Here is a 17,086-nt window from a genome sequence, read left to right on the forward strand (position 1 = left end):
AGGATGATCACTTTTGGTTCCTTCATGGTTATGTATGTGTAAACCCAGCTGCCAGATTTCAAACCAAAATCACTTTTGGTACAATTATTTTTAGATATGCCCAGGTATTCTGAAAATAATTGGAAAAGCAGAGGGAATACTTTATAGAAAATTGGTGATGATTATTTGGTTATAGGCAATTATTTTTTTTTGTACGATTTTGTTAAATTTATCCAGGTTGGATAATTCTTATTTGCTAGTAAAATTTTAAAGTACATTTACCAGTTCTTAAACTTTTTCTTTATTTTTGCTTAGGCTTCTCCTGGTAATCTTTCTCAGTTTGAAGACATTCTCTTCGGGAACAATGATACATCAGATTCCATTGGCGTTGTGGGCATTAAAATGTCCACAGTTGATGGCCAAAGACAGGTTGGCATTGGGTACGTTGACTCCATACAGAGAAAGCTAGGACTGTGCGAGTTCCCCGATAACGATCAGTTCTCCAATCTGGAGGCCCTCCTGATTCAGATTGGACCGAAGGAATGTGTTTTACCAGGAGGAGAGATTGCTGGAGACATGGGGAAACTGAGGCAGGTAAGAGCATTAGTCTAGTGAGAGAGGAAAAACCAAGCCACGTAAAGGCTGTAATTAACATGATGCTGTTTTATTTCAGGAAAAATAAAAACTTAAAAGTAAAAAATTTTGTATGTGATTATAGTAGTGTTTTATTTAAGACTTTTCTATTTCGGATCATTTCTCCTCTCTTCTTCCCTCCCCAAAGAGTAAGAGAATGCAAGCCATAAAGGGTTCAAATCGAGTCACATTTGACAAAAGGAATGCTTTTACAGTTCAGGGGAAAAACAAGGTGATTTAGGGCCATTTAAAAAAAACCCCAAAATTTATTACTGTAGTTAGCATGGGTTTATCAAATAAATGAGATGCAGTTCTTCAAGATTATTTTGCAAGTTTGAATGGAACTTGATTCTTCTAACAAAATTCCGATTGTGCCATTTTATTGGTATATTGTTTATTAGATATTTCTTCAGGGATGCTGTATTCCCCAAGGATTCTTTTGTTTTTGTGGGCCACAAATACTGTAAGAACTGCTTGAGAGAGCAAATCTGTGATGGGCATTTTTAGCATAGATAGTATCTAAACAACTTTCCAAGAATATTATTCTGTTTGGAGTTTTTAACCGTTGGGACTATTTTTTGAAAGTTCTGTGTGGCCTGGCTGGCGTAGCTCAGTGGATTGAGTGCGGGCTGCGAACCAAAGCATCGCAGGTTCAATTCCCAGTTAGGGCACATACCTGGGTTGCAGGCCATGACCCCCAGCAACCGCACATTGATGTTTATCTCTCTCTCTCTCTCTCTCTCTCTCTTTCTCCCTCCCTTCCCTCTCTAAAAATAAATAAATAAAAGTCTTTAAAAAAAAAAGAAAGTTCTGTGTGAACATAATTTTAAATATCCATGAAATTTTAGTTTATAGATTTTTTAAAATACATGTTGATACATAAATATTTTAGTAATGTCTTGCATGTTGTAGGAAAATTTAAGGTTGGTTAATAATTTGTTAGCTGTTGTCACTTTATATGTGTCAGTGCTATAGTTTTCCTTTTACTGCTTTTCTCATTTCTCATAATAATTTAAAATATTTCTTGTAAAACAGGTTATTCAGAGAGGAGGAATTCTGATCACAGAAAGAAAAAGAACTGACTTTTCCACAAGAGATATTTATCAGGACCTTAACCGGTTGTTAAAAGGCAAAAAGGGAGAACAGGTGAATAGCGCTGTCTTGCCAGAGATGGAGAATCAGGTATGTGGATTACGAATGTGAATTTGTTTTAAGTTACAATGGTGACTTTATTTTTTCTTTAAAAAACTTTTTTTTAATCCTCGCCTGAAGACATTTTTTTTACTGCTTTTTTTAGAGAGAGGAAGGGAGAGAGAGAAACATCAGTGTGAAAGATAAACATTGGTTGGTTGCCTCCTGTACATGCCCAGACTAGGGATTGTACGCGCTTGGTCCTGGGATCAAACTTGCAACCAAGGCATGTGCCCTGAATGAGAATCAAATCCATAACCTTTTGGTTACAATAAAATGCTCCAACCGAGTTCACCGTCCAGGGCAATAGTGACTTTTTAAGAAGGCTGCTTCTGTCACATATATTTCAAACCTAAACTGTGGATTACTGATATTAAGCTTATTTTATCAATGAAAGCTTGTGAAAAACTCAAAATGACTGGAAAAATTTAAATATAACCTTAAATATAATGCCGTCATAATTATACAACACATATCCCTGGGACAGAAAGAGTTTTATTGGGTCCATATGAAAGGGCCTGATTACTGTCACTTAAATCCATGAGACAGTTTATTGACCAGACGGGGGGAAAGACCTATCAAAGCTTTATAACATACAAGCTGTGGAATCTTTTGTAAATTACTTCATCTTTCTGAGAGGCAATTTCATTATATGTTAAATTAAGTTTAAAAATACCTGTCTTAAGTATTGTTACAGAGATTAGTATGTAATGAGGGTGAAATTGTATACAGCACATAATAATTGCATAATAAATGTTACATCTAAATAATTGGGCTCAAAAATTGGCACTAGTTATATATATCCAGTGGTAGAAATGGATATGCAAATGTAACTTTACAGGATTTTCCGTGGTTAAAGTTTATTTTATTCAACTCTTCAAGGTGTGTGTGGTTTGGGAAAGGTATTTTTATGGTAAAACATTGGAGGCTCTTGTACATTTAAATAAGACAAAACAAAGTATAATTTTCAAAGTAGATTTCAAACTAGAATGAACTGTGACTATTATGGTTTTGCAGTGCTTGTTTATCACATAATAATTTCTTATAAACTATGTTTTTTACTCCTTTTTTTTGGTGACATAATCAAAAGCCAATATGGATGAGCAATAATTCCAGTATTAGAGAAACTTACCTCTCTGTTGAAAATATGAAGAAGCGCCCTGACAGTGTGGCTCAGTTGGTTAGGCATTGTCCTGCAGAGCAAAAGGTCACCAGTTCAATTCCCAGTTAGGGCACATGCCTGGGTTGCAGGCCCAGTCCCTGGTTGGAGTGCATGTGAGAGGCAGCTGACTCATCGATGTTTCTATCACTTAGGTGTTTCTCTCCCTCTCTTTCTCCCTCCCTTCCCCTCTCTGGAAATGAAGAAGCTTTAAGGGATATTAGGGACCGTTCTTATCTTTGTCTCCTGCTGACATAACAGGAGATTCTTATGGCAGCTTTATACATTTGTTACAGTTTGGCAAGGGCAGATAGATTACTGTTGTAACTAGGAAAAATATGTAAATTTATAATGAATCTAGTATCAAGTACATATATGTATTTTTTAATTATATTTTATTGATTATGCTATTATAGTTGTCCTGATTTTTTCTCCTTTGCCCCACTCCAAGTGGCACCCCCCACTCCCTCAGGCAATCTCCCCACCCTTGGTCATGTCCATGAGTCATGTGTGAAAGTTCTTTGGCTACTCCCTTTCCTATACTGTACTTTACATCCCCATGGCTATTTGTAACTTCTTAATCCCCCTATTTGTACTTCTTAATCCTCTCACCTCTCACCCATTGTCCCACCCCCATCTCTTTTTTTTTTAAATGTGGGCATTTTCATTATGATGTGTCTTGAGGTGGGCCTCTTTGTGTCCTTTTTGTTTGGGACTTTGTTCTCCTTGGACTTGCATGTCTATTTCCTTCACCAAATTAGGGAAGTTTTCTTTCATTATTTTTTCAAATAGATTTCCAGTTTCTTGCTCTTTCTTTTCTCCTGCTGGCACCTCCATGAAGTGGATGTTGGATTGCTTAAAGTTGTCCCACAGGCTGCTCACACTATCCTCATTTTTCTGGATTTTTTGTTGTTGTTGTTGGTCTGCTTGGTTGTTTTTTGTTTCTGTGTGTTCCACATCATTGATTTGATTCTTGGCTTCATCCATTCTACTCTTGTTTCCTTGTAAATTGATTTTTATTTCAATTAGTATATTCTTCATTTCTGACTGGATCTTTTTTATGTATATTGAGGTCCTCCCTAAGTTCCTTGAACATCCTTATAACCAGTGTTCTGAACTCTTCATCTGACAAATTGCTTATCTCTATTTTGTTTAGCTCTTTTTTCTGGAGTTTTGATTTGTTTTTTCATTTGGGTCATGTTTCTTTGCCTCTTTGTTTTGGCAGCCTCCCTGTGTTTGTTTCCATGTTATTAGGTAGAGCTGCTTTGACTTGGTGTCTTGGTAGTGTGGCCTAATATAGTAGGTATCCTATAGGGTCCAGTGGCACAGCCTTCCTTATCATCCAAGCTGGATGCTCTAACAACCTGGCTGACACTGTTTCACCCGCCTTGGAGATCCCCAGAGAAGAGCTCTGCTTCACTCAGCTTCCTGGCCCACCCAGGCTGCTTTTCCATATGAATAAACAAGCAGCAGCTGGCCCAGACCTGGAACTAACAGTCTTGATTCACAGCTTGGCTTCTCCTGGAGGTCTCCAAGCCCAGCACAAGTAGCCACCGTCTCAGGTGGCTTTATATCTCAGGCAGGATGGCCTCTGGCAAAACATAGGTCAGGGCTGATCTTGGCCTACACCACCCTGGAAACCCCAGGGCCGGCCAGCCCAGTGGACAGCTACAGACCACACTGAAGCACCACCACCCTGCCCCTGCACAGATCCTCCACGAAGGGTGAAGGTTGGTGGTATAAGAGGTCACAGCTAATCCTTGCAGCTGACTGGCCTGAGTAAATCCCTCCCATTGATCTGCCAACAGCAGCCAAGGCTCAGTTACAAAGAGGAGGGTGTACACAGCACGCATGAAGTGTATACCTCAAGTATATTTTAATAAGTAGAATACTGTATTTTGCTGTGTATAATGTACACCCCTTTTTTTCCCTCAAAAATTTGGGCAAAAAAGTATATATTATATACAGCAAAAATATAGTATATCATTGGGCTATCAGTTTGCTGTCCTGAACTCCTTATTTTATGTTCAGTACAGGCGTACCTTGGAGATATTGCAGGTCCAGTTCAGACCACCACAAAAGGTGATGATCTCACTAAAGCAATTTGTGAATATTTTGGTTTCCCAGGGTATATAAAAGTTGCGTTTATACTGTGCTATAGTCTGTGAAGTGCAGAAGCACTGTCTGTAAAACAATGTACATACCTTAACTAAAGAATACTTTGCTGCTAAAATGCTGACCGTCATCTGAGCCTGCAGTGAGTCGTAATCTTTACTGAGGAGGGTCTCGCTTCAGTGTCGGTGGCTGCTAACTCTGGCTGTGGCAATTTCTTAAAATAACACAATGAAGTTTGCCACATTGATTGACTTTTTATTTCACGAACCATTTCTCTGTACCCTTCAATACTATTTGATAGCATTTTACTCACAGTAGAACTTCTTTCAAAATTGGAGTCAGTCCTCTTAAACTCTGCCGCTTTGTTAACCAAGTTTATGTAGTATTTATTCTACATCCTTTGTTGTCATTTCACCAGACTTCACTGCATCTTCACCAGGAGTAGAAGAAACCATCTCAAGTGGTTTCCATCTCAAGAAACCACTTTTGTTGCTCATGCATAAGAAGCAGTTCCTCATCCGTTAAGGTTTATGAGATTGTAGCAGTTCAGTCACATCTTCAGGCTGCACTTCTAATTCTAGTTCTCTTGCTGTTTACACCACATCTGCAGTTACGTCCTCCATTGAAGTCTTGAACTTTTCAAAGTCATCCATGAGGGTTGGAATCGACTTACTACAAACTCCTGTTAATGTCGACTTTTTCACCTCCCAAGAATTACTTAATGACATCTAGAATAATGAATCCTTTCCAGAAGGCTTTCAGTTTACTTTGCCCAGATCCATCAGAGGAATCACTATTAATGGTAGCTACAGCCTTACAAAATAAAATGTGTTGCTTAAACAATAAGACTTGAGAATCGAAAATACTCTTTGATCCATTACGCCCATCCAGAGTAACCCTGGTTGTTACCTCGGACAGTGTAGGTTAGTTTGGCCTATTTTTGTAGTTCATGTAAATGGAATCATTTTATGTATACACACACACACACGTATTCTCTGTGTCTAATTTCTTTTATTTAGTGTTATTTTGTGAGATTTATCTGTATTGCATGTAGTTATAGATTGTGTTACATTGTGCAGTATTCCTTAGGGTGAACATTAAACTTGTCAGACTTTAATTTATCCATTCGCTTTTAGTGGGCATTTGAGTATTTTCTATTGACTTTTATGAACAGTGCTGCTATTATAGTATATTTTCATTTTCTAAAAGTAATTTTCTAATGTTAAGAGATTTACTTAAACTTTGATTTTCTTGGTTTGAATTGGGAAGAAACAGCAAGGAAAATGATGTATTTGGAATTTATTTTTATTTTGCCACTTGCCTTTTAAAAAATCTCTAGAATTCTAGTGATAGCAATCTTCTTTTTAAATACTTAATCTTAGGTTGCAGTTTCATCGTTGTCTGCAGTTATCAAGTTTTTAGAACTCTTATCAGATGATTCAAACTTTGGACAGTTTGAACTGACTACTTTTGACTTCAGCCAGTACATGAAATTGGATATTGCAGCAGTCAGAGCCCTCAACCTTTTCCAGGTAAAAAAATAATACGTGGATTAAAAACACTGAATGGTAAAACTCATAGACACAGGTAAAAACATGGGGATTGCCGCAGGGAAAGGTGAGTCGGGGGCTGTAGAAGAGGGTAAAGGGGTGGGGTTAAATGCCATGGAAGATCTGACTTGGGGTAGTGAACACGCAATACAATATACAGATGATTATTAAAAAAGAAATTTTCTCAATAAAATAAAAACATGGAATGGTTAAAAAAAGTTTCCTCTGATATATCCTGAAAAATCTCACTAAGGAGCTTAACTATTTTGAAATAGTTAAGTAGTTTTGAATTACTGTATTTTTCTACTTGTAAGATACATAAAGAGTATTTTTTCTGGCTTTATGAATGCTTTTTTATATTATAGCAACTTTTAAGGTTTACGTTCTAATAAGTTTTATGTCTTAAAACTGCAGTAATTATAAAGTGCTTTTGGTTTGGGGGAATATACAGCAAAATACAGGTTAACCGGTTGAAAATTTGACTTTAGAAAGAACTTTTGTGCAAATTTCTCATTTAATATTTGAAGAACATTAAATGTTCTTGTTCTCAAAATTATTTTTCATAGCATAGTAATATTTTTTAACTAATGAGCATGCCATTCTTTGTAATTTTTGTTTACTAGGGTTCTGTTGAAGATACCACGGGCACTCAGTCTCTGGCAGCATTGCTGAATAAGTGCAAAACCCCTCAAGGACAAAGATTGGTTAACCAGTGGATTAAGCAGCCTCTCATGGATAAGAACAGAATAGAAGAGAGGTATATTACTAGTGTATTCTTTTGTTAGCTTTAAGTAACACGTAGTTACTCCATTTAATTATACCACTTACTCCTTTTGTTTTAGATTTTATTTATTTATTTTTAGACAGGGAAAGGGAGAGAGGGAGAGAAACATCAATGTGTGGTTGCCTCTTGCGTGCCCCCCTACTGGGGACCTGACCAGTAACTCAGGCATGTGCCCTGACTAGGAATTGAACCAGCAACCCTTTGGTTTACAGGCTGGTGCTCAATCCACTGAGCCACACCAGGCATGGTACCACTTACTCTTACATGCAATTTTGTACCTATATTATAGCATCTAACTTTACAGAGTGCTAAATTATAATAATAAAGTAATTATTTAGATTAAATATTTTATTAATTATGTTTTTCCACTATAAAAGTAAAATTTTATTGGAAAGATGGTGTGGATAGTGTTTCAGAGAATGAACTCTGGAACCAGAGTACATTGGTTCAAAACATGGATTTGCCACTTATTAACTGTTATCTTGGGCAAGTTTCTCAACCTCTGTGTCAGTTTTTTCACTTTTAAAATGGCAGTAATGCCCTGACCAGTGTGGCTCAGTTGGCTAGGCATTGTACCGCACAGTGAAAGGGCACTGGCTCAATTTCTGGTCAGGCACATGCCTAGCTTTTGGGTTTGGTCCCTGGTCAGGGTGCATGTGAGTGAGAGGCAACCGACTGATGAGTCAACTCATGCCCTCCACTGGGGACCTGGCCCACAACCCAGGCATGTGCTCTGACTGGGAATCCTCAAACCGGCGACACTTTGGTTCACTGCTGATTAATCTTTATCACATCAATATTTCTCTTCCTATCTTTCTTCCTCCTTCCCCGCTCTGTAAAAATAAATAAAGAAAGGTAGAATGGGATTTAGTTAGTGACTTAATACAAGAAATAGGAAGGATTGGGTATTTGCAAATAAGGCAGTTTATAATTTTTAATTTTAATTGTTTGAGTAGGTAACTACATTTAGGTGTGTCAGAATTCAGAACGAAGGATATACAGTAATAAGTCTCCTACTCTGGTCTCCTAGCTCCCAGGACCCCTTCCTTAGGACCTCTGCGTCTCCAGGAACACATTTCTTATTGTACTCTGTGTGAATTGCTACCACTGCCCTGTACCCTCTCGTGGAAAGTCTGGGGCTAAACAAGCAAAAATACATGTCTATTCTCTCATCTTAGTACTTCTAAAATTGTGATGTAAAAATGGCACTGTCATGGAAGCAGTTAGCAGATCAGTCATTTAACAATATGTCTGTTAGCTAGAAAATAAACTGACACTGTAATTAATTTTGAAATGGCATATTGCGTAGACTTGTAAAACTAGCAATTTATTAGGCTTTTAATGATATCCAAACCAAAGATTGAGGGGGCTGAGTATATTGTCTTATACAGTGAATTTTAGAAGCTTTTTTCCTTTCTTTGATGTTTAACTTCTTAATACTCTTACTGGAACTCTGTGTTCTTGAACAGTGTTGATTACATATGATTCGTGTTCTGGTCCGTTTGAGAGGAAACAGTGATAGGATAGCAAGGAACAGGGGAGAAGCATAGGAAGATTCTTGATCAGAAATACCTTTTCTGTGCATTATTACCATTTACCTGAGAGTGGCCTAAGAATTTGGGACTTTAGGGAAAGAAGAGAAAAAGAAAGATGAAGGGGGCGTGTTAGTCAGCGTCAGTTTTCATCCTCTCTTCACCCCTTACACCTCAGGAATTGCTTGTGATCCTTAGGACTCAGCCTTTTCTCAAACTGTTGTGTGCCTAAGAATCTCTTGAGAAGCTCATTGAAATTTCATAGAATTTCTCAATCCCCACCAGGGATTCTGTAACATTATCCGTCTCCCAGTGATTTTGATGCTAACGATCTTGGACCAAACTTGGAAGAGTGCAGGCAGAGCCCAGCAGCTTAGCTATGAAAGCCCAGTTTGCTTTATTAGATTTTGTAATTCAGCTGCATCTGTTCTGTTTTTTTAATCTAGAGTACATGCAATAGAAGTTTTTTTTCCAGAGCAGTAAGTGCCTTGAGTTATTCTTGGTGTTTGTTTATAGCCCCAGTGACTGGTTTATAATATAAGCTTGGTAGCAGATTATTTTCCCACTTGCCACAATAAATATATCTGCTGCCAGCTGCCTAGATATCTTGATATTCCATAGAGTTTGAGTTATTTTTGTCTTTATTTTCATTTTTTAAAGGGTGAGTTTTTATTTAGGTTTCTTTAAACCAGTGGCACCTGGGGCAGTGTTTTCCTCCAGGGACATTTGACAGTTCCTAGAGACATTTTAGTGTGTAGAAGACAGGGATGCTGTTAAACACCACAGAACATCCCCTTACAACAGGAATGTCAATATTGCTGAGGCTGAGAAATCCTTTAAATATACGAGGTCTGTCCAGAAGTTGTCCAGCCATGTAATATGAAAGATAGAGCCATTTATTGAAGAAAATACAAGGCACATGGTACGTGGGCACCTTGGGGCCTCACACAGTTCTCCCAATTGCCATCAGCTGCCCTGTTGTATTTTCCTGAATCTCATGGATGGTCTGAAATCTCTTCCCTTTCAAAGGTGATTTTAGTTTTGGTAGAAGCCAGAAGTCACAGGGCGCCAAACCCGGGCTGTAGCAGGGCAGAGTCACTTGGGTGATTTGATGTTTTGGCAAAAAGCTGCCTAAGACACAATGCATGAATGGGTGCATTATTGTGATGAAGCTGCCAATCACTAGTTGCCCATAACTGCGGCCTTCTGAATCATCCAAATATTGTCTGCGGAAGAATGTTCAAGCTTAATGCAAAATTCGACGCACATTAGTTGTTCTATTCACTTAGTCATTTTGAGTGCAACAGCTACACCGTACAGATGCTCCTTCAACAGTAACCGCCCCCCACACTAACTAGTACAGTGAAGTCATCGTTGTTCACACAGGCATTCCAGTCTACTCTCCTTGGCTGCCAGGTTACATCAATGTCACATAGACCTTTCTCCTTACATTAACAATGGCTGGACTATTTCTGGACAGACCTCGTGTGCAGTCATGTAATTACTCTAGGGACCGCATATTTTTCCCTCATATAATATATTGGACAAACATTTTGATGATGTAGGAATTGTAAATGCTGATGGAGAGACCAGTAAATAGTTAAGAGATTTAGAATGCTAATTTCCTTACCTTGATCCTGTGTAACCCCCTGTGGGTCAATTTACTGCTCATGTAGTTTACAAATATGAGGAAGAGGTTGCTCATCTGATAGGTAGCCTTCTGACCTTCAGTCATTTGCTGTGCCATGGCCATTTTCTCTACCTTCAATTATTAAAATTTACCTTTCAGCTATTAAATTCAGTAATATCTACAACATTTTTTTTTAAAACTTCAAGTTGTGACCCAATAGTGGGTTGTGAAATTAGTGTAGTGGGTGATAATCAGCAGTTTTAAAAAGTCAAATATGATAGAAAAATAACACTGCATCATATATAGTAGGTGTTGTTTTGTGACACTTATACTTCCTTCATCTTATCATCATTCTAGGTTATCTGGCTGGGGCCCTGTAGATTGGACTGACAAAAGATAGATTAACGAGAAAAACAGAAATTTATGTTTAACTATGGAAACACTCAGAGAGGAGTAACAAGAGTGTTGGTTAGAACTTGAACTTACATATATAACATTTTAGCAAAGAAACAATAAAACTTTAGAGAAATGACAAGACTGAGTTTGTAGGGCTAATTTGTGGGGAGACAAATATTTGAGAAACCAGTTACTAAAGTTTATGTAGGTTCCCCTGGTGACATCTTCAGGCTGATAAGGGTCTAACGTCATCTAGGGTGAATAACTTTGGTCCTTCCTGGTAAAGAAGAAAGAGGGGAGACACTTTTCTAAATTTATGTCCTGCTTTTTATGCAGTTAGGGAGAAGACAGCTTTTCTTTTTTCTGCTGCTTAGTTGCTTTCAGCTCAAAGTAGTTCTTATGCCAAAGTGTGATATTTCAAGGTGGCATATTCTACCTTCTACAATATCTATTCATGTCTGTTCTGGGTCATGATGTAAAAAGCCCTTCCTGTGGGTTGCAGTGGGGGAAAAAAAGGAAAGCCGCCGATTCCAGTAAATTGCAAAAGCAATATGGGCATCATGTTTTATAGTTCTTGAAGCAAGAGAAGATTTTATTGACTTTAGTAAGCAACAAACTTATTTCAGTTTGTTAACTAGGAATTTTTGGCTTTGTACTGTCAGGTAATTTTAGAATGCATTTTGAAAATTTATAAGATTTATTCAACCTTCTGATTGAATAAATACTGGATTTGGCAACCTTCTTTAATTGTAATTCTCTTATATTAAAGATTATTATTTTATATGTACAGTGTGTGTCTAACAACATGTTGCAATATGAAATTCTTCTATTTAAGAAATGTCAGTCTGATGACATTAAAGAAAATTGGGTGTATTTTATTATGCTATACCATTCAACTAAACATTGCTTTGGTTAACAACTAATTAGAAACTGCTTACATTACAGTGTTAATGGAGCTTTTCATCCTCCATAAAAACCTAACATTTCAGAATAGATTTAAGATCCTTACATGGAATTTTTTAGTTCATTTAGTTGAGACTATGTGCCTAGTTGACAAATTTTAATTCTCTACTGAAATATTTAAGGTTAATTCTAGTGTAATTTATTTCAGATTGAATTTAGTGGAAGCTTTCATGGAAGATGCAGAATTGAGACAGAGTTTACAAGAAGATTTGCTTCGACGATTCCCAGATCTTAACCGACTTGCCAGGAAATTTCAAAGACAAGCAGCAAACTTACAAGATTGTTACCGACTCTATCAGGGCATAAATCAACTCCCTAATGTTATACAGGCTCTGGAAAAATACGAAGGTAACAAAATGATTTTTGTTTTTGTTTCCTTTCCTTCATACTTGACATACTTGGCAAATGTGCTGTCCTTACATAGCAAATGTGATTCTGGTGACTTGCTATGTTTTTCTAAAAACAGATTTGTATTGCCTTATAGCTTATCACATAAATCATGAGACAACTTAGAGCTTTTGCTCTTCAGTTATTTTTTTTTTAGGTTTTATTTATTTATTTATAGAGAGATGGGAAGGGAGGGAAAGAAATATCAGTGTGAGAGAGAAACATCAATTGGTTGCCTCTTGCACATGCTGCAACCAGGGACTGAACCTGCAACCCAGGCATGTGCCCTGACTGGGAATCGAACTGGTGACCTTTTGCTTTATGGACAATGCCGAACTGACTGAGCTGTCCTGGTTGGGGTAGAATTTTTGCTTTTTAGAAATGAATGTTAGGGTTATTGAGTTTATTAACAGGCCTATTGCATCAACAGTGGCAGTTGAACAGGGTTCAGTTATTAAAGGATGCTCACAGGACCTAAAATGAGAGTGCTTGCAAATCTGCAGCGGGGAGGGGTTATTGAAAGATTTTATTTATTTATTTTTAGACAGGGGGAAGGGAGGGAGAAAGAGGGAGAGAAACATCAATGTGTGGTGGCCTCTTGCACGTCAGCTGCTGGGGACCTGGCCCACAACCAAGGCAAGTGCCCTGACTGGGAATCAACTGATGAGTGGCCCTTTGGTTCACAGGCTGACACTCAGTTCACTGAGCCACACCAGCCAGGACCCAACCCCAGTTTCTAACTTCCATGATTTTCCAAGCGAAGGATAAAGATCACGCAAGGAATATGCAGAGCAGAATTTCTTACTCCCATTTTGGGGGCTCAGGAGGTACCACTTATGCAGAAGGCAAAAAATAGAATATGATCCAACAATTCCACATCCTCTATGTGTATGTGGCCTAATGTATTTGCTGAGAATTTTGCAGTAGTTTGGCAACTGATGTCCAGATATTTGAAGTCACTCAGCCTAGAAAATACTAGAGGAGAAAGACTTCAGCTGTTGTGGTGCTAAGAGCATTGTTCTTTTCTTTTTACAACGTGGATATTGGAGACTTCAGGTGTACCTTGGTTATTGGGTGCCTAACTGACCTGTCTTGAGGATTTTGTTTGTTTGTTTGTTTGTGTGTGTGTTTTTTAGATTTTATTTATTTTTAAAGAGGGGAAGTGAAGGAGAAAGAGAGGGAGCGAAACATCAATGTGTGGTTGCCTCTCACGCACCTGGGGACCTGGCCTGCAACCCAGGCATGTGCCCTGAATTGAACTGGCAGCCTTTTGGTTAGCAGGCTGGCGCTCTATCCACTGAGCCACACCAGCCAGGTCCTGTCTTGAGTTCTTTAAAAAAAAAAAAAAAACATCCGAATGGCATTTTGCAGCATTCAGCATAGCTCCATAATTATCCTACTGATTTCATAGAGAAAGCCAAAAGTAGGGCTAATTTATAAAGAGAATAAACCAAATGTGCTCCCTTGAAAAGCGAAGTTATGACTTAAAAGTTTTAAAAATATATTAGTTTACAGACAAAAATTGTGTATGTTCTCCTGATATCTTGTGATATTTTTGGTATTTGGTTAACTCTAGATTTAGTGATATCTTAATGTTATTCCTGAAGGAAAAATAAAACCTTCAAGAGACAGCAGAGGGCAGCAACAGTGCAGAAAGTCCATTTACATGGACTGGTAAAAGCTTTACTCTACATCGTCTTTCTCCTGTCAGAGAGAGCTATTTGAGAAATACACTTGCCCTCCATTATTCCTCATTTCTCTTAAAGTTAACAAGTTGATGTAAAACCTAAGATAATGGTATTATGCAATTAGGCAAATTTTTTCTTTTTTTAAAAAATACTCTATTAATTTATTTTTAGAGAGAGGGGAATGGAGGAAGAGAGGGAAAGAAACATCAGTGTGTGGTTGCCTCTCATAGACTCCCTACTGGGGACCTGGCCTGCAACCCAGGCATGTGCCCTGACTGGGAGTCGAACCAGCAACCCTTTGGTTCACAAGCTAGCACACAGTCCACTGAGCCATACCAGTCAGGGCACAAATTCCCGATAATGATTAAAACAACTCTTAAATATGCAGGTTATTTTATTGGTGAATTTTACTGTAACAGTTACCATACGGAGGTACCTAATTCTTCTCCTCATATCAAATGAATCATGTGTTGCTGTTTAATATACTTTTTAAATACCTCACATTTGATCTTTTTTCTCCCCTGGTCTCCGCATGCTTCTCAATGAACTCATAGTTATCTTTTTTTCTAATATACTTTTTATTTTTATTTCTTTTAGTATATTTTATTGATTATGCTATTACAGTTGTCCTATTCTTTTTCTCCCTTGTATTCCCCTACATCTCCCCGCCCCAGCATTTGCCCCCCTTAGTTCATGTCCATGGGTTGTACATATAAGTTCTTTGGCTTCTCCATTTCCTATACTACTCTCAACCTCCCCCTGTCTATTTTGTACCTACCAATTATACTTCTTATTCCCTGTACCTTTTTCTCCATTCTTCCCCCTCCCCCCTGTTAACCCTCTATGTGATCTCCATTTCTGTGATCCTATTCTAGTTGTTTGCTTAGTTTGTTTTTGTTTTTTTAGGTTCAGTTGTTGATACTTGTGAGTTGTCATTTTACTGTTCATAGTTTTGATCATCATCTTTTTCTTAGATAAGTCCCTTTAACATTTCTTATAATAAGGGCTGGGTGATGATGAACTCCTTTAACTTGACCTTATCTGGGAAGCACTTTATCTGCCCTTCCATTCTAAATGATAGCTCTACTGGATAGAGTAATCTTGGATGTAGGTCCTTACCTTTCATGACTTCAAATACTTCATTCCAGCCTCTTCTTGCCTGTAAGCTTTCTTTGGAGAAATCAGCTAATAGTCTATGGGAACTCCTTTGTAGATAACTGTCTCCTTTTCTCTTGTTCCTTTTAAGATTCTGTCCTTCACTTTAATTTTGGGTAATGCAATTATGATGTGCCTTGGTGTGTGTTTCCTTGGGTCCAACTTTTTTGGGACTCTCTGAGCTTCCTGAACTTTTAGAAGTCTGTCTCCTTTGTCAGATTGGGAAAGTTCTCCTTCATTATGTTTTCAAATAAATTTTCAATTTCTTGCTCTTCCTTTTCTTCCAGCACCCCTATGATTTGGATGTTGGAATGTTTAAAGTTGTCCGAGAGGTTCCTAAGCCTCTGCCCCTCTCTCCCTCTCCCTCTCCCTTTTTGAATTTTTGTTTCTTTGTTCTGTTCTGGTTGAATGTTGATTTCTTCCTTCTGGTACAAATCATTGTTTTAAGTCCCAGTTTCCTTCACTTCACTGATGGTTCCCTGTACATTTCTCTTCATTTCGTTTTGCATAGCCTTCACTTTTTCCTCTATTTTGTGACCATACTCAACCATTTCTTTGAGCATCCTGATTACCAGTGTTTCGAATTCTGCATCTGATGGGTTGGCTATCTCTTCATTGCTTAGTTCTGTTTTTGGAGCTTTGATCTGTTCTTTCATTCGAGCCATATTTTTTTTTGTCTCAGCCCACCTATTGTAACGGGCAAAACCTTAGATATTCGCCAGAGCTGGGCAGCCCACATCACTGTGTTGTGGTGCTGTATGTGGGGGAGGGATCTGAAAGAGAACAATACAGCTTGCTCAGCTCTGGGCTGACTTTCAGTACTTCCTCTGCTACCCACAAGCAAATTGGGCACTTCTGGTGCTGATTCCCAGGTGGGTGGGTTTTTGTACATTCTAGGACCCTGTGATCTCTCCAACAAACTCTTCTGTGAGGCTGGGAGTTTCTTCTGCCACCACACCCCCCACAGGTTTTTACAGCCAGAGGTCTTGAGCCTTTCTTTTCCAGTGAGGGAAGTAGTCTGTCTCGCTCCCTAGTTGTTCCTCCCAGTTTTTCCATGCAAATGTGGGAGCGCTCAGTCCACCAGCTGCCACCTTGGCTGCTGGGGACCTGCAACCGTCCCAAGTGCCATTGCATGTCTCCGCCCCTCCTACAGGTCTGAATGAATGTTTCTTCTTTAACTCCTTGGTTGTTGGACTTCCATACAGTTGGATTTTCTGGAAGTTCTGGTTATTTTTTGTTTTTAAACTTGTTGTTGTCCTTCTTTTGGTTCTGCGAGGAGGCAAAGTGTGTCTACCTACACCTCTGTCTAAGCCAGAGGTTAGACCATACAGTATTATTAGCTAGTCACCATGCTGTACATTATATCTTCTGAAAATATAATTTTGATAGGTAAGTTATAGAAGTAAAAACAGTATTCTGAAGTGGTATATCAAGAAAGTGCAACATTTTATTTTTTGGTAAAGCATATGCCATAGTAATTTTTATTGGTGTTTTACCATTTGCAAATTAATCTTTCTAAATTTACTAAAGACGTTCTCCTTAGTATTTCCCTCCATCTGTGAATAAGGTGTGAACATAGATAAGATGGAGGAAAATAAAAGTCCCAGAATGAGTGTTGATACACTGATGATACACTTAAGGTTTGGACTTAGAAGCTGAGCTGGGCAGCATTCCAGGAGTGTATTTTAATGGCCATTTACTCTCGATAGACTCATGGGCTTTCAGTTAATCCTGAAATTTGTTATAATTTGTATCATAGTAAATGATGATGAAATGTTTAACAGTGGGTAATTATGCTTTAGGTTGTTGTAGAAATGTAAGTGCTTAACACTTACTGACTTAGACATTGCAGTGTTGGCGAGGCACACCACCCTTCCTAAAAAGGGAAGTCTTCAAGGGGTTATAAATGAATCTAGGGGCTGAC

At 38.2% G+C, this 17,086-nt stretch overlaps 1 protein-coding gene across 2 annotated transcripts in view; it reads left to right on the top strand.

Annotated features, from left to right (window-relative positions):
- MSH2 (mutS homolog 2) overlaps positions 1-17,086 on the top strand; it is a 55,586-nt gene that overhangs the window by 11,089 nt on the left and 27,411 nt on the right. For both annotated transcript variants that reach the window (XM_028515475.2, XM_036027935.1), the window contains 5 exons: positions 295-573; positions 1,648-1,794; positions 6,460-6,609; positions 7,251-7,384; positions 12,081-12,280. In XM_028515475.2, the coding sequence (XP_028371276.1) occupies positions 295-573; positions 1,648-1,794; positions 6,460-6,609; positions 7,251-7,384; positions 12,081-12,280 (910 nt within the window). The remainder of the gene's footprint in view (positions 1-294; positions 574-1,647; positions 1,795-6,459; positions 6,610-7,250; positions 7,385-12,080; positions 12,281-17,086) is intronic.

Source organism: Phyllostomus discolor, chromosome 6 (genome assembly GCF_004126475.2).
Source record: "Phyllostomus discolor isolate MPI-MPIP mPhyDis1 chromosome 6, mPhyDis1.pri.v3, whole genome shotgun sequence".
NCBI lineage: Eukaryota > Metazoa > Chordata > Mammalia > Chiroptera > Phyllostomidae > Phyllostomus > Phyllostomus discolor.